The sequence below is a fragment of the Geospiza fortis genome, unplaced genomic scaffold (genome assembly GCF_000277835.1).
Source record: "Geospiza fortis unplaced genomic scaffold, GeoFor_1.0 scaffold221, whole genome shotgun sequence".
NCBI classification, from domain to species: domain Eukaryota; kingdom Metazoa; phylum Chordata; class Aves; order Passeriformes; family Thraupidae; genus Geospiza; species Geospiza fortis.
This window is the reverse complement of record NW_005054395.1, coordinates 968,709-992,204: the sequence shown is the minus strand read 5'-3', so window position 1 is coordinate 992,204 and position 23,496 is coordinate 968,709. Positions and strand designations below refer to the sequence as shown.

At 40.1% G+C, this 23,496-nt stretch overlaps 1 protein-coding gene across 1 annotated transcript; it reads right to left on the bottom strand.

Annotated features, from left to right (window-relative positions):
* TOM1L1 (target of myb1 like 1 membrane trafficking protein) lies at window positions 1-23,432 on the bottom strand. Its single transcript, XM_005425726.1, has 14 exons — window positions 23,344-23,432; window positions 21,130-21,208; window positions 14,995-15,144; window positions 14,608-14,727; window positions 12,981-13,088; window positions 12,276-12,392; window positions 9,307-9,440; window positions 6,216-6,276; window positions 4,713-4,827; window positions 3,868-3,964; window positions 3,335-3,413; window positions 2,384-2,471; window positions 2,039-2,111; window positions 1-1,113 (listed from the first exon to the last, which is right to left on the bottom strand). The coding sequence occupies exons 1-14, from the start codon at window positions 23,379-23,381 to the stop codon at window positions 1,053-1,055; spliced, it is 1,320 nt and encodes a 439-aa protein (XP_005425783.2). The 5' UTR covers window positions 23,382-23,432; the 3' UTR covers window positions 1-1,052.
* Window positions 23,433-23,496: the final 64 nt, after the last annotated feature.

The window sequence follows — 23,496 nt, the reverse complement described above, 5'->3', positions numbered from 1 at the left end:
TTTACTTCTCAGTAAGCATTTGCTTTTATTTGGAATTTTATGCTATAAAAATTGCAAAAGCAGCTGAGAACTTCTTATCCTTAAACAGTTAACATAAGGAATGTTTAAAATGCAGTTATTTCACAAAAAATTAGCTTATCTGATGAATATGAACTAAGTTCTCAAATTTTGTATCAGCTATAAATTCAGAGAACTATACCTGTTAAAGTGCACAGTTTACATTCACTATTAAAATAGATAAGGCACTTACTAAAAGATAAAACAGTTATTAACAGGATTAAACAATTAAAGTAAATGGGTAACTATTGCTCATCTGCATTGTAGATGATTAATATTTCCTTCACCAGAAGAATCTCTGCAGGGCAGGAATATTGAAAGAAACAACTGATCCCCCTCCAATATTTACTGAGTAAAGAAAAGCAACAACAACAACACAGGAACAAGCAGGTTTTTTTCCTGTTCTGTTAATTATTGATGACAGCACTTTGTGTCCCAGCTTAGGTTCTTCCCAAGACAAAAATCCAACTATACTGTGGATTTTTAGGAAGAAAATAATACAGGAAAAATCTGTATTAAGGATGTAGGCAAGTAACATTGCACATCTTCAGACATCTATTAAGAGGCCAATTTTAGGGAAAAAAATTTATATCTCAAAACGCCCTTATAGATTTCTAGGGAAATGAACATAGCAGTGAGGCCAAAAGAGAAACTGGATTCAGCAGTTTCTGTGAATGTAATGTGTCTTTTTTTGCTTGTGCCAGGTGTCAAGTCTTACTTCATACACAGGTGAATTTGGAAGTCACATTTTACAGACACCCAAAATACTTTAAAATAACCACGCAAGTGACCTTGAAGAACACACAGCTGAACATTTAGGACAAATTGTCAAGGTGTGGAGCCAAGTAACTCTTCAACTTGCACACAGCTTAGTACTCCAACACTAATTACTGTGTCAAAATGCAAAACCTCTTCTGTTATTCACTTGTAGTTACAGGAAGCACTGCACAGGACCAGCACTAGAGTGTGTTCAGGAAAGGATTCCACCTCCACATTCACTCCGTGTTCTTTTTAACTTCTGTCTTCAGCACAACATCAATATCTTCATAAATAGCTCTGAAAGAGGAGGAGTAGGGTGACTCCTATATCACATTTCATTTTGACAAGTGGCACCAGGGAAATCCTGCCTGAAGTTTACAGTGTAGCTTCCCTTGCAGGATGCCCAGGTCTCCATGGAAACAAAGAGCCAACCCTGCTCTGATTATCTGATTGTACATTTAATGAGGAACCTCTGGATACTGTCACTTCTGTTCCAACAAGTTTGGGAAGAGGACTGCAGAACACAAAAGGCAAGTGCACCACTGTGCAATTACTGCACTAATTAAAAAAAAAACAACGGAAGCTTTGTTGAGATTTCCCTATCTCAAAATACAGTGGCTCCTTAGAAATAAGTTTTGTACAGATAGCTTAGTTTTTTTTTTTTTTTTTTTTTGCAATTTACTGTTAGAAAGGGGAGTTCTGCCATCTCTTAGGTTTTGTATTAGTTTACTGTCTCACTGTTTTGGTCTTCTGGAGAGACACAGCATCTTTTGTAGTTTATATTTATATTGAGGATTTTTTTCATATGCAGTAGAAGAACACTCTTTAAAAAACACAATTGCTATGAACAAGAATTACTTTGGTTACCTTGTTCCAGAACTATCTGTGCTGAAGTTCAATCAGCTACCTCCAGCAGGACCCTGACTATATTTCCTTCACCTTTCTGTATCACTGGATAAGATTTTAGTAATTTTGATAGAGCATTACACTTCCATTTTTACAGATGCCAGCTAATGAGCACACTATAGTTTGTTCCTTAATTGGTTATGCCAGAAATATTTGAAGAAAACATACAAAATGCAGCCACTGCCATTTACATCAATGATGCAGCTGGTCAGCTAACTCAGCCTAAGTAGAGTGGTCTGGTTTTCCTCTCAGAAGAAAATGCCATTTTTCCTTTGGTAACACAGAATTTTAAAATTCTATTTCAAAAGTTACTTACTCAGTGGGAGCCAAGGGATCGAATTCCATTATCTCATAGTAATGAGGTGACTGTGACTTGTTCTTTGATGTAGCTGTAGAATAAAGAGAGACACATCCAGATTTAAATGAGAATGAAAAGCATGATTACTGCATGTTTTTTGTGTCTTCCCAAAAGTAGCACATTATCTGCTACAGATTCAGCTGCTTTATATGCTAAAATGGACAGATATGTAATGGAATACATGAGCAATATGACTTTGTCAATGCTTGTTGCTGTTCCTAGTCACTGACAGCCATTATATAAACGCCTTAAGTTCTAACAAGAAAAGGAAACATGAAAGAGGTGATTTGCAGTATTTATTACCTGCTGATGATGGTCCATTTGATGGCACAGTCTGTCCAGCCTGCAGATTTACTGGGTTCAGAGGCACTGGGCTTAAAAGAGTCATCAACTGAGGACATCAAGCAAAACAATGCATAAACAGATTGTTCCATGAGGACTGGTTTGACCTAACTGACATAATTGCTGGCTTATCTTTAAACTCTCTGACTACTGCAGGTAAAATTCCAAGGCCAACAGTTAGCAACCCAATTAATCTTCATTCTCCACACAACCTTCAAAGCAACACTTAGTCTTCTATAGCACATGTGTATAATTTCCTTCTGTGTGACTTGTTCCACCACACAGATTCAAACACCTGCTTTTATTTGCAGTTTAAAATAAGGACTATGCATGTTTGTTTGGGAGGTGCTTCTCATCTTTTCTATTTCATACTGCCTTCATAACATTATCTCAAAGTCCCTTCAGGCTCTTTCCATTCCTTCTGTCATGGGTGTTTCTCTGCAGCATGACTTTTGTCCTGCACTGTACTTGGAGTTTAAGTGACTTTTTCGTGGGCTGTATTTTTGTGGGGGCTTTGCAGGTTTGGGGGTTTTTTGTATGTTTGTTTTTAATATCTTATTTGTGATAGAAAATACACTAGAGTAACATCATGGCAACAGGAGGAGAGCTCAGCTTGCTTTGCATAGCAACAAATTAAATAATAGAGCAAGAGCTTTCTGCAAATTCCCCTGGGATTGTGCTGGACCCAAGGAAACAGACTTCCACATTAGGATCTGTGGCAGCAAAAGAGGAAAGTTGACCTGATTACCAAGTAGACTATTCCTTGAGGCATTACCAAGTAGAATATTCCCTGATATATGGAGAAGGGCCACAGAAGAGATCTTTGCATCTTTGCGGTTGGGGTAAATCCAGAAGTTCTCATTTGACAGCTGTCAGACAAGAATGATCATCCCGAACATAAGTATTACTCACATTGCTATATATGTTCACATTGCTATATGTGTGTCCAGCTGGGCTGCTTAAACTATTGTTTTGTGCTTCAGCTGCAAATCTAGGAGAGAGCAACACATTGAATATAAGTAAGAAATTATCAAAACTGTTTGTTCTGATTGTTCCAATATTTTTGGTTGGTCTGTCTTTCCTGTGTGTTACAACTGAGAGCAGCATGGGCAGATGGACCAGTGTCCCATGCACACAAATTATAAAGACACCTCCCCTGTCCTGAACCCTTTTCCTGACCTGTTTCATGTTTCTCCCTTCCCGTGCCAAAAGGGAGACATTTATGTCTGTCTATGACAAAACAGTGATGCAGGCGTAAGTGTATTTTAAACCCTCTCAAACAATGTCTAGCACAGAGGGAATTTTCACTTGTTTTACTGAACTAATATGTAAAAGTAGTAAATCTGTGTCCTCAGAGATTCTTATATTCATTAGATGAATTATAGAGCACTAATACCCCTAAGGATCTGTAATCCATTCCCATTCCTTGATAAGAGACTACTCACGGGGACTGATGAGCTTTTGTAGGAGTTGCTGAATCCAGCTGTGGGTAAATTGATGGATGAGACCTGGTTTTATCTTCAGGGTGTGCAGATAGGCCATCTGAAATTCAAAGTGATAATTAATGGTAATTTAAACATTGTTATGCAAAAGTAGCTACTTGTTCTTTGAACACTGAAAGAGTAAAGTTTTTGTTTGGAAGGCCTATAGAGCTCTGAAAGGGATTGCTGTTTATCACATGAAAGGCAAAGTTTTAATGACTCTGAAAAGTCTCAGATCCAAGGTATTTATCGCTATATTTAGAGCATCAGCAGAGCTCTACATGATAGATACCACTTAAAACTCTTGTTGGTATTTGTAAAGGATTAAAATGGAAATCTACGGATTTATTCTCAGGGGGACATTCACAGCTTTAGCTTTAGTATATGGACTTCCCTAAAGCAGGTAAAGGAGGGGCTTCTGCAAATAGTAATTCAGGGTACTTAAAGCCAAGTCCTTCTAACACTCCTGAAAAAACTCCTGTTTCTTCCTGCCAAGTCTACAGAACAAGCAGCTACCAGCAGAGTGTTTTACAGGTTCATTGCAGTAGAAAACAGAGCATATTCTATTGCTCAGATCTATGTAAAAGGGGAGAAAGATTATTGTAAAAAAATTACAGGAAACCTTACAATATCTTACAATTTTGTTCCTATGGACACATTTCAATTCTCCTTTTAAGAAAATTTAAGGAACATCCTTAAAGTTAAGGAGTATCTTTTTTTTCTTTCTTACAAGGAACTTCTTGATTCCTCCACTAAGCTCTTGTGGGTTTTAGGGAATCAGAGGGAAGGGAACTTCCTTCACCACTTACTTCCTGAAGGAGACACTGCAGGGTCCCTTTGCACCACTGCAGATACAGAAGATGGAGAATCTATGGAGAGGCCAAGTAGATCACTTGAGGGAGCAGATGGCTGTTTCCTGTACAGCTTAACATTTGAAAAAGAATAAGTTATGTGGGGTTTTTCCTGGTGTTTTGTTTTTTTAAGGAATTTGCATTGTTTTTTAAACTTGCATAGTTTTAATCAAATCGCTGTTTTCACAAAAAATTAACTTTTAAAATCTTAAAAAGTGTTAAGTATAGGAGAAGATCAGGACTCTGTGTGAAATGTAGCCAATGAAATAAAATATGAATTTCAGAAAATATAAATTTCAAAAAATAAAGAAAACCAGTTCTGAAGTAGAAAATAGAAAGGATTCAATTCTATAAAGCCATTCTGAACGTTTAGATACAGGTTTGATATTGATTTTCTGATCACTCCTGTACAATTCTTTTCATGCTACTTACTTGTGTTAATGAGATTTGATATGTACTTAGGAGATAGATTTTTCCAGTCTCTTTTTGGATAGAAAAAAATCAAAACCACAATAAAGTTTCCTAGGACATAGAAAAGAGCTCCCTTCCTTTCTCCTGTCAATGTGTTGGAATTTAAAACATAGCCAGCCAAAGGTTTAATAAAACCACACGCTTGAATCATACAGGTTTGGTAACACCAGATGAAAAATAAATAAATGAAAGATGATGCATTTTAAACTCAGAGTCTGCTTAATAATATAAAAATGCACAGGCTGCATCATTTGGATTATTAACTAACCCAACAGTGGATCCATCAAGCAAAACCGTCCACCTACATAATCAGAATGTAGTAATAGTGGCTTTTCAAGGAAAACAAGACCATCTTCTACCTTTTTTTAATAATTGTCAGCAGTATTTCAGCATACACAATGCATTTGCATGTTGAGTTCCAGATGACTGCACAATTATGGCTTAGAAGAAGGCAAAACATGTGCAAAACTACTTTGGGCAATATAATTAACAACCATAATTATCAATCAATAAAGGACAGTCATTAAAGATTTGCTACAAGCCATTATTCACAATTCAGAAAAAGCTTTGACTCAGGAAAAAAAAAATCAATAGAAGAAGTGAATTCTCAAAGTGCAACAGTATTTCAGTCTCTGGATCATTAACAGGAAACAAATGAAAAGAACCTATGGTTTCTCATTTTTTGCATGGCAGATAATTGTGCTTAGCGGAAGACGCAATAAATCAGCATTTGAATAAATCTCTCTCTCATTTTTCATGCCCAAGCTTCCCTCTTGCATTTGACATTATTTGCTACTTTCGTTACATGAATTTGCATGAAATTCTGCAGCTGAGACTTTAGAAAAATCAGTAAGAGTAGTGTCACTCTGCTGTCTCCTGCACCTCTCAACTAGAGAATAGAATTCTGCATGTATCAGAAATGTATTTTTCACAAGGAAGAGCAAAAGGAATGTTTGCAGTCCTGCAGTTCAGGAGCTCATCCTTAATTACCTCCTCCCGCTCCCGCTGTATCCTCTGGTTCTCCAGGAAACGAACTCTGTTCCGTGAGAACCTGTTGAAGGTGCAGAGTTAAAAGTTCATTCTTACATTCCTGTGCTGTGCTTCAGAAGAATATGAAACCAGTTATAATCAACTTTTGATTCTCAAAAGACTCCAGAAGCACCAAACAAGCACTCCAACTGCTGTCTCTGGGTCACTTGGCTTTATCGGCAATCTGACTCCCATTCCAGGGCTGTGGTCCTGGTATCTCCTACAGCCAACACCAGCTAGTTTTTTCCTGGCCCCACATTTGGAGACAGCCATCTGCTTGTTCCTGAACAAAACCAAGGCTCCTCTGACAGTGGATTGTTCTCGGAAGAGAACACGTGAAAAGTCTCTGTTTCGGCCCACACGTTCAAAGACTGAGTTGGAGTTCTTCAGTTCTCAGTTTCAGAGTTGTTTATTGTATCTTATCTATAAAAATTTTTCTCCTGCCCTGCCGAGGTCCATCCAGCAGGACAATTCCAGGCACACTGACTGCCCTTGGGGCGGTGTTATCTCTTTGTACTAAGAACTACGTGTACAATATTTACAATTACTTTCCAATACCTAACACCTATGTTAGACAGTGAGTTTCTACTCTAAACCAATCCAAAAGTGCCAACATCACAGCAGAAGATGGAGGTAGAGAAGAAGAAGAAAAGCTGGACACGCCCAAGTCCCTCCATCTTGTCCCCAAAACCCCTATTCTAAAAACCCCAAAATCTACTTTTTCACCTAGTGATAATTATTACACCACTTAAAACTTCTGTGGCTTTCAGGTCTTCATACAAAGCTGATCATTTGCTCCACGGGTCATAATCAAACCCACAGGTTCTGGGCTGTGCCAGGGTCTCTGAGCCCCCTGGCAGGGGTCCCAGCAACCTTGGACACCCAAAGGGATGTCCTGAGTTCTGACAGTTTGTCTCTGTTCACACTAGGCAGGTAACTGTGAACATCCACTGTGCCAAATCCAATTTCTTCTGACCAGAACACTTCCAGCTGAGTCCCAGGAAGCCTTCTGTCGTCAGAGTTCTGGGCATTCCCTCATGCCCTCCCAAGACAACCCGCACACCTGTTCTGGCACACAGCCCTTTGCTATATTTTTTTTTAAAAATGGAAACAAAAAAAAATCCATCTGCATAAATATGTATGTTCTAGGAGTGATAATAGTGCTATTGTGGGTCCAGAGCAGACCCACACAAGTGACATTGAGCATCTGGAAGGTCACTGTGTTTCAGCACCAGGAGCCCTGAGTTGCATGGACAGATGTATGGACAGTTTATCCAATTGCATTTGCTATTCAGGGTCACTGTACTAGGGAGGCCCAGAAAAAGAGTATAGATGCATAAAGAAGCAGCAGTAAAAAAACCTTTCCAACTGTAGAGCAGAAAGTATTTATCTGAAATCAAGAAAGAACCAAGAAGCTGCAGACACTAGAGGGAGGCACTGTTACATACATGAGCTGTTGGTTGTACAGTTGAGATTGTTCTGGATTTAATTTGGATTCTACATTAATAATCAGAAACAGAAAATGCAGCACAACTCATCCTCCAACAACACGCACAGTGTGAAACAGATGCAGCTCATTAAAATCAGCTGGCCCTTTACACACCTCATTGTTCAGAGGGAAATACAAAGAACAAATCTTATGCAACACAAAATTAACCAGATATGTTTTTATACTTATCCACTCTGAAGTGCAATGGATCTGCACTCAGGAAGACCTGTACCATGCAAACCATAGCATTACATTACTAGAATACAGTAGTTTTCTGTCAAATTAATAATTCTTTCCATCACTGTATCTTTAGTGAGGAATCTGTTGAATTATATCCACAAACTCCTATTCACAGTTTGAGGTTCCCGGCCTTAACAGTATTCATCACTTGTAACAAAAATGTAAGCCCACATCTGACTTCGGTGGATTTACATGAAAGCTGAATAAAATTCCTTTTTTGCTTATTAAAAGGAAAATTCTCCTAAAGGAAGTGAGCACACAGTTCTTTCAAGATAGCTGCTGTAAAATCCACCAACACTACAGTAAACAAGATTAAAGAGTAAATGAAAACTTAACATTGTTATGATTAGGCCCAAAGTTTATGCCTGACACTTAGAAGAATTACTGATATTTTCAGTGCAGCACTCAGAACAGGATTAAAAAGAAAAGATGACTAAATTATACAAATTTGCTAAATTTAATACAAAACAATTGCACTTGATGCATAATGATTCCTAGAACACTCTTTAGCCATGGAAGAGATCAGCTTCTTAATATGGAAGGGTATCTCCTATTAAATCAGAACACTCTCCATAAGTATACTCATATTGTATTTTAGGGAGCAACACTGGAATTTTAAGTTGAAAACTAATTTCAGTTTTGCCAGCATCCAGTCATGCTACCAGTGCCATAACAGACAAATACCCAGGATGTCAACAGGAGTACTGCTGTGCTTTCATGTGTGAAAGAAAGGACCCAGGATGTCAACAGGAGTACTGCTGCACTTTCATGTGTGAAAGAAACATTTTCTCCTCTAAGACAAGCAGAACACTATGTTTCAATCCAGCTAAGAACAGCAAGCAACTCTCCTAAGTATGCAATGAGGCAGAAGGCTGCTCTATGGCCAATTCCTGCAGTAAAGCTGTCAAAATTGTTTAGGAAGGAGGACAAGTATTCTTTTCTGGAAGCACAGACACTTAACAGAGATAAGCACCAGCACCAAAGGATTTGGAGCAGCTGTTGACAAATTCACTGGACTGTGCCAAAAAGGGATGTCAAATTCCAAATTATTTTTGTGTGCCTCCATCTGATTACCTGCCTATGCTGTTAACTCACTTTACACCACTCTAATGTTTCCTAACTACTTTCCAAAACCAATTCTGAGGTGTTTAGGAGGCAGGAAATACATAATTTTCTCCTTTTGCAATCATATTTCTTTTCTGAATTTTAGGATAAAATCTGTCTCCATGGGGAGGATCAACAATAGGCATAGGGAGCATCTCTCCAATAAGTGTATTTATTCAGGTAGGATTCCAAATGTGAGGAGAGAGGCCCTGCACTTACCTTTCATGTCCCAGGAGGACATTATTCAGATCTTCATTTACTTGTATTAGCTCAACAATTACATCTTCATTCTCCACTGTCACCAACAATTCCATGATCCTCTCCTGCATCATCCGACAGGTCTTGTACAATTTCTGCCCAAGGCAAGGGAAGGAAAAAAATTAAAAACTGTAACTGTGGTCTCTCAGTGTGTCAGTTCTGGAGATGAATGATAAGACACTCAAGCACTGTAGAATCACAGGTAACATTCCTTAATTTACACAAACCACACAGGTACCAAACACTGCAAATGGAACAATGTCCATGTCCTCGATCTCTGCAATGCAGGGTCACAACTCCCAGCACCACATCACTCCTACACATCCCTACCTCTCAGCCCACCTTCATTTCTAAAGAGATATGTGTCTCTAAAGAGTAAATTACAAATTGCAAAATAACAGAGACCCCCTTCTGGTTGAAGCTGATTAAACTCAGCAGGATACTTGGACATAATCCTGTTCAATGTCTGCTTGAAGAAAAGACAATATTAGTCTAAAGGTCAGAAGTGCTCTGTGACAATCTCAAGCTCCAACTATTCATTTAAGTGGGAAGTCTGGATAAACTTAGTCTATAGATTTTTGAGAAAGTAACACAAACCTTAAGAGATCAGCAGATAGGAGAATTATGAGAGTTTATTAAGCAGAATTTTGCATTATTGCCTGGTGAAGTGGAAGACAGTCTGTTTATATTACTCCCCTCTGCAAACTCTGCATGTTCAAAGAAACAAATTCTTTAGCAACAGGAACTTTAACTCAGCTAACATTTTTTCTCCTTCATACAACATTGGCAAATGCAGGCTGGCTATGCTTAAAGAAACAAAAGAGCGGGGAAATGACTCTCTTTGCACACTACTATTCAGAAATTGCTTTGATATTCTAAGTGATCTGATTTTTCCTCAAAAAAAATACAATACTTCATGTAAATCAACTATTTATTTAAAAAGAAATTTGCACCCCTTTGCTAAATCTGTGTCAGGATTGCAGAGTGCTCTACTTTTCAGTACTGTAGCTTCACAGCCCAGGATAAAACACACAAAGCTGAGTTCACCCTAATGTCTGTAATTACATTTAAAATCTTCCCAACTGCACACTTTACTATGTGATTCACTTTTAAAAATTGTGCATTTCTAAACACTCCATTACACAAGCAGACTGACAAGTATCAATACTCAATAGAGAAGGAAACTGAGATACTAATTTCAGGCATGGATTTGTCCGAAAACTGGAGTTTTACAATGATGGAGAAGCAGCTGGAATAACAGTCATCAGTGATTCCAATACATTTGTGCTAATTCTTACCAGCTGCTGATCTGGACCCAAATTCCTGCACATCCACCCACTATTTTTCATTATGCCTATTCACCATTCAGTACAAAAGTTTGTTACTCTTCTTGGCTGATCCTGAACTATTCTTTAACTACAGTTATTTACTGGCCAGCACATTATTTCCAGTGAAATATGATATCTTAAGCCTTGTCCAAAAGAGGGTGGGGAAAGAGAGGAGTGTGACTACTAATGACTATAAAGAACAGTAAACACTGATCAAGTTCACCTTGTTACAGTTTTTATTGAGGGACTCCAGATAATCTGAAGTACTAAAATCAATGTCTCCAACTCACTCAAAGTCTAAACAAGCAGCTGTTTTAATAAAGGATTTTGTTCTGTGACAACAGAAGTCCAATCCAAGCATTCCAGGTAGTGCCACAAACAAAAAGAGAACATTAAGCATTGTTCAAGGAATAGGCTGGCTGTGCCTGATGTTTTACACCACTCCTTGCACAGGGGAAAAAGAACAGAAAGAACAACAGTGAAAGGAATGAGTTTGCATTCACTCTCCTACACGTGGAAACTCCACACCCTGTCCTCAACATTTTGCCAACACTTTTATTACTGGGAGTGTCAGTAAGAATCCACTGGTTTACTGTGGGCAGCTCAATCTGTGCACCCACATATGAAGTGTCATGGCAGGAGACAGGAAATAAAAGACAAACTTTTTCTGTTTCCCAACCTTTTCAGGGATTGGACAGAGGTGGTCAAGAATAATGTATCAATGTATTCTCAACAGCACCCAGTAAGGGTTCATTGCACAGGAGAATTTCTACACTGGGGAGGAGAAGCACACAAGGCTTGAAAAAATTAGATCAGTTCTTCAAAACACTTAATGCTGCAAAACTGTCAAAAATGCTTCCTCATTGTAGCAGTTTGGAGGTAAGGTTAAAAACAGAAGGATGTAGAAAAAGCTTTTTAAGTTCTCAGAGACAACGTGAAACCGAAAAGCTTCCATTAACATACGTCACTATTGCAATGCTGAAGTAATACTGTACTTTTAATTTCTGAACTGGAAAATACAGCATAAGCACATAATATCACAGAAGGAGCATGTACAGGTTCACTGTCACATCACTGGACTATTGCAATACACCTCCTTCAGGCTAGACTTACAGAGCACATGAATTCCTCTGTGGCACAGCAAGCTCCCAGTCTTTGAGGTCACACACATAAAGCCAATGCTTCATACTCTTCACTGGCCCTCAGTCTGCCCCTAAGGGACTGGTGATAATAAAGAGAGCTCTGCAAACTCCAGGATGGATATGAGAGTGACACTGCGTCATCATCTATTCTCCAGCTGGAATGTTCTCGGGGCTGTTTGACAGAACATGCTCAACAGAGAACGCTCCATTATGAAATTCCTTTGCCATTGGAATTCCCTACAGCTTAAATTTGCATTGCAAGCTGTATTGTCCTTTCCTGACTATCAAGATGTCAAAGGGAAGGTGAAGGAGATGAAAGAAAGCTGAGCAAAATGAGAGATAGAAACCTGTTGTTGGGTTCCATCTGTCAATCTGAATTCAGATGTTAAAAGACAAGATATAACAACTTAAAAAGCAACTATAACCAAACCAATAGCCCCATCAATGAATTATCATGTACCTGTAAAAGATTCATATCATCTGGATTTTCAGAGCCAGGAACATTTTCTTTCAATATTGATGACATGACTCTCACATTCATTTTTGCCATATCCAGTTCACTGTACAGTTTCCCAATCTGTTGGAATTCAAAGGAGAATATTGTGCAGGTGAACAGAGCAAGCAGAATAATTTTTACCTCTAATACACACTTTCTTACCCATTAGGTATAATATGCATTATTATTATTATTAAGCATTATTTTACTCTGGTAACGTGACATGGAAATGAATAGAATTAGTTCAGCTTTTAAATGTGCACTCAAACTAAGATCCAAGCCTGATAGCACTACTTGTTTTTCTTATAGTTAATCCCTCTCACTGATGTCCCTGTTCCTCCTTTTAGTTACATACAGGGCAAGCAGGCACGAAAGAGAACTGTCCTTTCCTTCCTGCTTTTTATAATAACCTCTTCACACAAGCCTTATGTGAAATCAGTTTGGCTTTCTCGCTTATCTCCGAACAAGCTTTCATCAATTTGCATAAGGGCACTGTAAGATGCAATTAGATATCCACACAGCCGAGTAGTAACTCCACAAACCCAACAGAAACCCAGAGCTACACCCTGTGCATTGAGGGTCCCTGCAGGGGCACCCAGGCTGCTCAAGCTACACATTCACAGCACATTCCAGGTGGATCCACCCTCCCCTAAACCTGTAGTGCTGCACCTGCTCCGGAGCCAACAACAACGTTGGGCCTGCGGGAAGAGGCAGGAAGGAACATTTGGCAGGACTGGCAGAGGATGGGGACGACTTTGCACAAGGCCGGGGTGAAATCTGTGAAAACACAAAAAAAACCAGAGCTTGGGTTGAACAAAACTGCAGCAGGCATCCTGCTGAGAGAGGAACATCTCTCAGACTACACAACTGCCCAGGAGCTTCCTCATCATCAGTGCTTCCAGGTAATTTGTTGAGCAAGTCCTATCTAAAAAAATAAAGCTAATGGCTATTTTGTAATGAAATTAGGCTTGGAAATCAAATATTTTTAGAAAGGGTTTGCAAATAAGTTCCATCACAGAATGAAGTGGGAATGGCTTAAGAACAGGCTAGCAAGGAATAATTAAGCCATCTCAGAGCAAAGAGTCCTTCCCAGAGTGCCACTGCAATTTTGCAATGAAGGACAATTTGGAATGTGATCACACTTGGAAGCAGTAGAAAGGCTGGACGGCCGAGTCTGGGTCTCTGCAGAAGGTAAAATACAAAAGTCTCCTGGACTGAAAAGCAGAAACAGCCTGAGAGAGCTTCACCTGCATTGCATCTGAACTGACTGATAAAAAAAAATTAAATGTCAGCTCCAGCCTGCACTATACACTACAAACCCTTCACTTCCTGGAGACTAAGGTAAAAACTGTGTTCAGGTGTGCTAAGAGAAACAGAAGGTTTGCCACTGATTTTTACTGGCAAGTACATGAGGTAGACAAAGTAATCTCTAATGCACTAGCTGAGGGAAAAAAATAGTATCTATTGAGAGCATTCTTCACACAGCTTGTTCAAACAACCTTTAAATACATAAGCTTTTGTGTACTCCACTATTCAACCAGAAGATCAAACTCAGGATAAATCTGAGTTATTCCTGTCTGCACTGATTATAGACATCAAATTCTGTAATTGCAAGATTCCGCACAGTGATGGATGGCCTTCACACTGCCCAAAGCTCTTGTGAAAATTCTTCTTAAAAAAAAAAAAAAGAAATCTAGAAAGAATGGCATTAAACCATGTACTGTATTTCCAGCTGCTGCACAATGTTCAAACCATACTTATATTTAATGTCCTAAATGCCACACAATACTACCTATGACAGAGGCTTAAATAACACTTACTGTGCAAAGCTGGAGAGATACGCAGACAATAATATTTTCTTACAGATTTCTACATCTCTCCATTTAATCTTAAAGACAGATGATGCTCATATTCTCAACAGTATGTGTTTTTGTGAAAACCTTACTCATTTTTGTTGAGGCTTTCAGAAGCTGACAAGTTTGGAGCACTAAGCACTCATTTATTTTGAAGTAAACAGCATGCACAGATCTTTTAAAGTCTCAAGACAGAGATGCTTCATTTTTGAGAACATATCCATGACTCTGTACTTGAAAATGAAATAAACTACTATATAGTTCAGGTTTCTTCATTGTTATCTTAGCTGTTATAACTGAAACTGATTCCTGCACATGTGCTTAAGTAATTTGGTCATATTCTGCCCTGAAGCATTTAAATAAAAAAACCCAGATCAAACACACCTTCTGTGTCCCATAAAATTAACACACCTCATTTCTGAAATGCCCTTGTGTATATTCACCTTAGATCCACCACTGCTAGTGTCAGAGGATGGAAATTCCACTCCTTTCTTCAGCAATTCCAGGTAAACTTCTTTTACTTCGCTCACATCCACCATCCCTTGAAAACCTCGTGCCCAAACCTGGTTTTGAAATATCAGGGACAGTAACAGTCACAAAAATGGCCAGTCAGTGGGTCAGAAAAATGCTTTTAAAATGTATGGTCCTAAGGACAGGTCATTCCCTTCTTCCACTTTGGATAACTCCATTCAGTGCAACAGGAACCACAACAGCTCCAGAGTTAAGAAGTGCTTTCAAAAGAGGTTCGCAAGATTTAAACACGTGGCACAACTAAACATTTGCCACATGGCAGAGACACTGTGAACACTCACAGTTTACTCCAGACTCACCATGATAAAGGTCAGGATTTTCTCCTGCATATCAATGGGCAGGTTGTATCTTGGGTTCGGCAGTTTCACCAGCTTGTCTTTGCAGAAATCCTTCTTCACAACTAAAGACTGGAATCTTGGGCCACAGTTCTCCATACACATCTCAAGCAGCTGCACACACAAAAACCTTTTGATTACACAAAGAATAGGGGGGAAAAACCCCACAACTTGACAGTTTTTTTTTTGTTTGTTTGTTTAATTTGTTTCAAGTACTTATAGGGAAGAGTAGGAATGGATATGAACAGATAACTGCTCACTAGAATGCCTGATGAGGTCACTTCAGGGAAACAGCAGCTCCCTGTGTGCTCTGTTATGCCTGCACAGTCCAAAGGAGCTGTGCCAGCCACAGTGACACTATTCTTAACAGAGAAGCATGGTCACACTTGTTTCTATGTCACATCACTTACTGAACACATGGTACCTTAGCAGCAGGAAATCTGCCCATATCTTAAAAAAAATTACTTGCACAGGTTCAGCAATAGAATTAATTCACTGCCTAGCACATAGGTACCCTGGTCTGACAGATTCTGAAGAGCTCTGCAAGAGAAGAAAATCAAATTACTAAATGCCTGTCCTCTAATCTGCCCTGTGAGTGAGAGACTAATGATAAAATAGGAAAGAACAAATTCACCAATTTGGAGCACAATTTCTCCATGTGTTTCAAAGGTCACATTAATTTGAAACAGATGAGCTGAAATGTTCCAATTCTCAGATTCATCTTCACGAGGGAAGTCTACTTCCAAAAACATGCTTCAAATGCTTAGAGCAGGATCCCTGCGAGCACTGTGCCTGCTCTATCAAACACAGCAGGATGTGGTAATGACATAATACTTCTCCCTTGTACACCTGGAGGTGGTTGATTGCAATTCTCATTTTGCAGAAGAGATGTCAAAAACTGCCATTACAACCCAGTCACCTGGGACTTGGCAGGAAATTGGGATCAATCAGATCAGGCGCAGAATCAGGAACAGAACTCATCTTGCCTGGCCCAAATCTAAAGATGGATGATGACCCACACAGGGATAGTCACTCTTGTGCTTCTTTCTCTTCAATTGAAGCTTCATTTTCCCTCCCAACGTAAGAGGGAAGATAGAAAGGTGAAAGCAAAGGGCTGACATTAACAAAAGGCTGCAAAATTTCATGGGTTTTGAGACAAAATTTCCCCTGAATCATGTCACAGATAGAATGTATTCTCAAAAGGATACATGTATTTAAAGGGATGATATGGTGATCTTGATAAAAGTAGGTTAAGTATACTTTCCTGTTCAGAGCAGACTACATTTGAGTAAGTGAAATCATTTTATTAACTCATTTTTTGGCCTCAAGACTCAGGGATATTTCTCCCACTGTGATCAGGAACTTACAGGACAACAGGTTGAAGACCAGAAGAAAATATATTGCCAAAATGAAAACAGGGTAGAACAAAGAGACACTGACAGACTGCTGTGCAAAAAGCTAACTTAAAGATAATTACAAAAAAATCTTGGCTCAAAACATTACTTTTCATAGAGAGTACATGAAACATATGCTAATAAGCCAAGTCATTTGCCTGTGCAGTACTTCAAAGATGCTTTGTGTAAAATATTTTCAACCCAGTGCATGGGAAACTTGTTATATTACTCCCTATTATTAATTCCCTACTTAGGGGACTGAGTATTTATCCACTGAATGAAAATACTGAACTAATGGTCTGGATCCTCCACTCAATTATGCCAGCCCAGCCCACTCACTCAGGGAAAAACTAAGCTGGTATAAGAAAAAGAAGAATTTGACTCAATTATTTTTAACCAGACTATTCATGAGCAAGCCACTTTCATGCTAATAACACCTTTCATTAGAATTTCAATATGGGTATTTCTGGTGCAAATAGGACTCCGGTGCAAATGGATTTCACTTCCACCGGAAGGAACAGATCCAAAGTGGCCAAGCCAACCACTGCTCCACACAGCTCAATGGAAACTCAACAGAAACACGTTTTAATAACAAAACTGGCAAATTAACTTCAATCAAACCATTAAAATTCCTGCCAATGGCAAACAGGATGTGAGAAGTGCTGGAATTGACAGAGCTGCTGTGTTCCAGGATAACTGATCCCAGAGATCTGCACTCAGCAAAAGATACAAACTGTGTAATCCAAGGCTTCTGGTTTACAGGACTGAACCACAGAACTAAAATGATAAAAGGCGTCTACAAAGAGGTGAAGCTAAACTGTGAAGCAGAAACAAAAAATGGGAGAAGTTGGTGAGTACAGCAGTAAGTCAGCTATGTTTCTTATCAACAGAGACCTCACTCAGATTTCAGGACTCACTGCACATCTAAAGCAGCCAGGTTTGGTCCATAAAGCTGAGCAATGGGTGCAGCTTGTGAGGGACACTTCTCAGACCCAAGGTGGCTGCAAGAACACCCAGATGAACAGCTTGCTTCTTCACATTTCTGACTCAAAGGGAACAAGCCATTAATCCATCTCCAGGATTACACTCCACTGAACACATCCTGAACACATCCTGATGCCTGCCCAGCTGAGGTTTGGAACTGCAATATGCTCTTTCCAAGGCCAGCATTTAAACCAAACCGGTATGAGCAGCTCTTTCAGCTGCCACTCACCAATTACAGTGCAGGGGCTGGGTACACTTGATCAAGGTTCAGCATTTCAAAAACACTGAATTTTCAGAAGTCTTGAATTTTTCAGATTTCACATTTCAAACACTGAGATTTGGATTTCTTTTGCTCTCACTTGAGGTCCTCTTCTTTTCTTCTTTGTCAGCATATACCATAAAGTATAATAAAACAGAGTAGCACTCTTTTAATTGAGGAGCTGGAGGACTTCTCATGCTTTTCTTTTTCAGATCCTCTGCTTTGTAGAATGTTGATTTAACAAACTAAAATCTGAAGGCCACATGTGCCATGCTAAATTTTTTCTGCATCAAAAAAATTACACATGATTAAAAGGATAAGTGGAAATATTCTTAGGAAAAAATACATGTCAAAATTTAATTCTAGGCAATTATAGAATGGTTTATGTTGGAAGGGACCTTCAAGGTCAGCTAGTTCCAATTCTCCTGCCATTCACTAGATCAGGTTGCTGAGAGCCCCATCCAACCTGGACTTGAGCATTTCCAGGGATGGGGCAACCACAATTTCTGGGGGAAAATGACTTCCTTTAAAATATTTTCCAACAATATAATACAAAGATGAAACAGTGATTTAATCTTAAATGTCTGCCCACTGCTTTGAATGCAGGAGTGAGAGGGATACATTCTATAAACAATTTCCCCATGTGCTGTTCAGCTCCTGAGACCTTACAGGGATCAGAACTGGGGCGCTGCAGCAAATGCTTTACAAAACCAAGGGAGCTCTGTGCAGGTGACTGAACAGCTGTCTCAGTGCTCATTACATAGACAGAATTTATGTACCTAAAGTCTACCAGCAATAAAAAGTCAAGTAACACACACACAGTCTGTTGGATTCCTGCCTCAAAGTTCTAATCCTCTTCACTCTGATTGCACAACCTCCAGTGCCAGCCGTGATCTCTTGGTGTTATCAAAGACTGGGCATGAGGCAACTCCATGGCCTGACATAAACACCTCCATCCACGTGACTTCACAGGAACTTCAGCAGCTCAGAGCACCTGAAGCCAAGCCATAGCCAGCACATTATCCAGCTGGCACTCAGCCTTCTTCCTCCAAGTAAATAAACCATCATCCAAGAGTGAGGAGGAGGAACACACTGTTGAGATTTAACTCATCCCAGTAACAAAATCAGGGCTAACATGCGCAGTCGAGCCGCTTCCACGGAGATTTCCACACTCCACTCAGTGTGCATCCTCTGGGAATGAGCTCCTTAAGCAGCTTCATTAAATATTAAATTCAAGGGTGTCAAGGTTGAAGAGATAGAAGTGGATCAAAGTGCACTTCTAAGAAATGTGATTTGTAGATACTTCTTAGTTTTATCTAATGTAGGTAGGAGAGACAATCTGATGTAGAGTCTCAAAAGCTAGAGGACCACACTTATTGTAAGAAATACAGGCACTAACAGTTCACCCAAAAAGTACCCTTATTTTTGCAAAACTCTGGGAGGAAAACAATTTTTCAGAGATGAGAGTTGCACAGGGAGGGAACAGCTTGTGTTTCAGTATTGAAAATTATTTCTTTTTTTTCCATTTGCAATTAATTGCTGTTGTCATCTAAGCATTTCAAAATGGAAAACAGGAACAATTTCATTAAGGCAATTAAGAAGATAAAACCAGAAGATATAGCACATAGGAAGAGTGATGTGGGAAATCTAAAAGCCACACATGGCTAGCAATAAGGTCATCAAAGGAAAAGATTTTACACATGCCAAAATTATGTCAGTACTGGTAAAAAAAGAAAAGAAAAAGGAAAAAAGCCAGAGGCACAGGGAGAGACAAAGTATAAAAGATCTTATGCAAGAACTAAAACTAGAAAGAGAGAGAGTTAGAAGAAAGGCTGGAACTTACTTAAATTAAAAAAATAAGGAAAAAAGATTAAAGAATACAGGGATAAGAACTCTGCAAACAGAAAACAGCAGCTGGGCCAAGAGAATGTGAGTGCCTGGCAGGCAAGGTACAAGTGTGCATGGGAGAGGGTGAGGACAGAGAAAAGGGCTGGAACAGAACAGGAATTGCACTCCCAGCTGAACTTGCCACATACTCTGTCTGCAATACAATGAGCTCCCAGGTCAGTGTGATAAAGTTGTTCCTTGGATAGACCTGGATCAAGATCATTCTCCCACTTTTACATACTCAAAAGCTAAGCTATAGTGTCACCTTGGGTATATCTGCACTGTAAATACTCAAGGAACAGCTCCCAAACCTAAACCCTGGGCTATCAGCAGAGACTGTGTCAGATAGTCACAACAGGACCTTGCTGCACAAGGGCTGCAGGAGACAGACCTGATACAGGGATGGCAGGTACAGTGGAAAGCCAGTGTTGTCATTATGCAAACACACAGAACACACAAAAATGTGACTCATGAGACAGTGGAGGAGGAAGCCAGGGAAGAAGTGCGGAAACAGAGTGAGCTAGAGGTCTATATCAACACGTTTAACAATTATCTGCATCTCTAACTTGTCAGGAGACACTTGGGCAATTGCTAAGCGACCTACAATTTGGCCCTATCCATCACCCATCTTCTTTAACCACTTCTCAGCACATCTTGATATAGACTATGATTTTGCACAACAAATACCAAACCTATGAGTAATAGCAGTCAAAGTGATGCAGATAGGCCTCTAAAACCTCAAAAAAGGAAATGGTGAAGAAAATACTTTTAGCCAATTAACAAAAAACTAAAATCCTCAAGAACCTAAAATACAAAAGATATGACTCTTGTCAGAGTAGCACTACTGGTAGTCAAGAGTAATTCAAGTCAGAAACTAAGGACTTAGGACAGTATTAGAACTTCCTGCATTAACATACTCCAGTAAACCTTAAATTGACTGAAATCACAACAGCTCCCCAAACCCTGGGGCAGTTCAGGAACACTGCCAGATTCTAGAGGCCACGTGTCAAGCGAGGATATTCCCAGACACCCCAACCTTTAGCCATAATGTCTGAATTTCACACAGCTCACTCTGCCTCTTGCTCCCTTACTTAACTCACCATGGTTACCTTTTCCTTCGAGTTTATCATTTATATGTGATAACATTTCCTTTTACCAAGCACGTATCACACATTCCACCAGTGCTGCACACTGTGCTTAGTCTGACTAAGATCAGCACCACAAGGTGAGTAATAGAATGGTCAAATGTAGCTTTTATGTAATATCCTAACCTCTATGTCTTTCACAAACAGGTGGGGCTCTCACAGGACAGTCACTGGAGCAAATAAGAACTATCCTACTTTTACAAAGAACAAGTTAGCTCCCTACCCACCTCGCAACCAGAATTTGCATCATCCAGGAGTCCATGGAATGCCAACAAACTATCTGATCTGCACTGTGGCAGTGCTGTACACACAAACAACAAAGACTGAAAACATCCTGGAGAGTTGTGTCAGGGATAATTTGCATGCCACCTTATCGTTTAGACTGTTTGCCTTCTTAGTGTCTAATTAATATAAATATAGCTGTACTTACAGACAAGGTAAGCCTGATCTCCTTGTGGTTACAGTTTTTTGAAAGCTTCTTCTTCAGTGCTTTAACTGCATCTTTAGGCCTGTGACAAGAAATGAAAGAGGAGAAGTTAGCAGTGAAGTTTTCTAGTTCATAACTCCATCCAAGAACCAAAAATACCAGCCTGAGATACAGGACCAAATCCACCCCTGTGCTTACACCCACATAAAACCAGAGCAATTGCCCCATTGATTTCAGCAAAATCTCTTCAGCACTGAAGTAGAACAACAAAGCAGTGAATCAGGTTTGTTACTGCAGACTGTGCATTACTCCAGAGACTTGTGCAGAGATAAAGTTTTGCTCTGCAAAGTCTCCTCCAAAATTATATTTTTCCACTGTTGTAGAATAGAATTAAATATCTATCTTTCATTGCCATGAAAGGAAATATCAACTGCCAGATGTATCAAGAGTTGACTGGCAGTTTTCATGCATGATGCAATTAGAATATATTCTCCTGGGAGTGCTGTCAGGAGTAGGGGTGTCATGGATAACTTCCAATCTCATAATTGCAGGATGCACTTAACTCATCTGAGTAACTACCAGGGATGCATGGACAACCCACTCCAGCCAAGAGATATGGGCATTTCTAACCCAGCCATTTTCATTTCTATATATACACCCCATATCTTTTAACTATCTGTGTAGGAGGAAAAGGGTGGAAGATGGTATCGAGGTTATCACACGTGGGAAGCCATTTTGCCTCATTAATATGGACTACCTATAGTGTACAATTATTAGGGCCAGCCCAACACTCATGACCAACATAAACAAGATGTCCTAACATCTCTTTAGGATCTCTCTAGAATCTAAGATGGAGCAATAGGCCAAATACAATGTTTCACTTAAAAAAAAACCAAAGAAACCTTTGTTGAAAACATTTCAAAGTCAATGAAATTAAGTGGGTGTTCACCATTACTGCAGCTCTTTGATTGAAGTGCTATACTTCATGAGAAGAAAAAAATAATAGGAGACATTTCTCTCTTTTTCTTTATCATATGTCATACCCAGGCACATCAGTAGAGCATCAAGTGACAAATGGCACAGGAGTGGAGAAGTTTCCCTTTTAGAGAGCTGTACTACAATCCCACTCCTATTTGCTTCCCCCATTGAAGCATCTGGAAATACTCTGGTCAGGAGCTGGATATTGCATTAAAATAACCATTTGCCTAATTAGATGCAGCAGTTCTGCTGCTCCTACTATTCTGTTACAGACTGTGACTAGTAGTAGCTGCCTAGGAGGAAGTTATAAGGAGCTCCTCTGCAAGCTTAAGCTGTGCACAAAAGGAAACAGTTTATTAAAAAACAGGCTCTGTTGCATGGAAACTTTACATAAAAACTAACACCGAGGGTCAAAGCGTGCTGTTGCTTATGGCAATAACCAGAAGGAAGTCATTATTACTGACATTCCAAGTACTAAGAACCACGGGTGAGCGCATGGAATCCAAAACAAAGAGAGGAGAGAAACGTTGATACAGTAAAAAAGACACCTGTACAGAAAGTAAGCCATACCTCATTGTTCTGGAGAAAACTCTTTAGCTAGTGTTAAAATATGCCACTACTAGAATTTCTCAGAATGCAATGCTGAAGCAGATCTTACATGAGAACAAATTTCCTTTTTTCCCCTTTTACAGGTGGAAACAAGAAAGTTCAGAGCAGCAAGTGGCTGAGCAAATCTGGATGTGGCTGTCCGGTGCAAGAGACCAGCTCAGTCCTGGGAGCACACCTGGATGGGATGGATCCCACTGCACAGGATCCCAGCCTGTGCTTCACCCCGGCTGCGGCACAGCCTGGCAGAGACACTGCACGGTGGGGAGCTCGGAGGCAAAAGCCAAGAGTTTTAAATATTGTTGTAGGCACCCAAGCTCTCAAAGCCTTTTTCCGGGTGGGTTAGCAGAGCACAGGGGTAACTCTTCAGCCTGACGAGCAGATAAGAAACCTTTGTCACCACCTTTCTCTACCGTGTGTCTCTACCGTGTGGGGAAGAACCTCCGAGCCTAATCCGTAAAAGCCCCGATGGGGCAAAGCTTTTCCTTGGGAACCAAAGCTACGTGCTCCCTGCGCTATTTCGTTTCGGGTCACTTCACATCAGCGTCCTACGCCGGCTGCTCGATGTCGCCCTGCCCTCGAGCGACGCCGGTGCCACCTCCGCGCCCCGCAGCCCCCGGCCCGCTCGCTCACCCCTCCTCCGTGGCGTTGATCACGTCGCAGATGCGCATGAACTGTCCCCACTCCTCCGTCTGCAGCGACCCGAGCGTCGCCCGCTCTGAAAGGGAAAGGGGAGCCGAGGGTCAGCGCCCGGCGGGGACAGAGGGGGCGGCGCGGGGGCACCGC

Excerpts from the sequence above, each read along its gene's own strand:
- TOM1L1 (XM_005425726.1), bottom strand. The coding sequence starts at position 23,381 with ATGCGCATCTGCGACGTGATCAACGCCACGGAGGAGGG. Across the intron at positions 15,145-21,129 it reads AGATCAGGCTTACCTTGTCT|CTGCTTGAGATGTGTATGGA; the intron begins GTAAGTACAGCT and ends TTGTGTGTGCAG. Across the intron at positions 12,393-12,980 it reads TGTTGTTGGCTCCGGAGCAG|ATTGGGAAACTGTACAGTGA; the intron begins GTGCAGCACTAC and ends GAATTCCAACAG.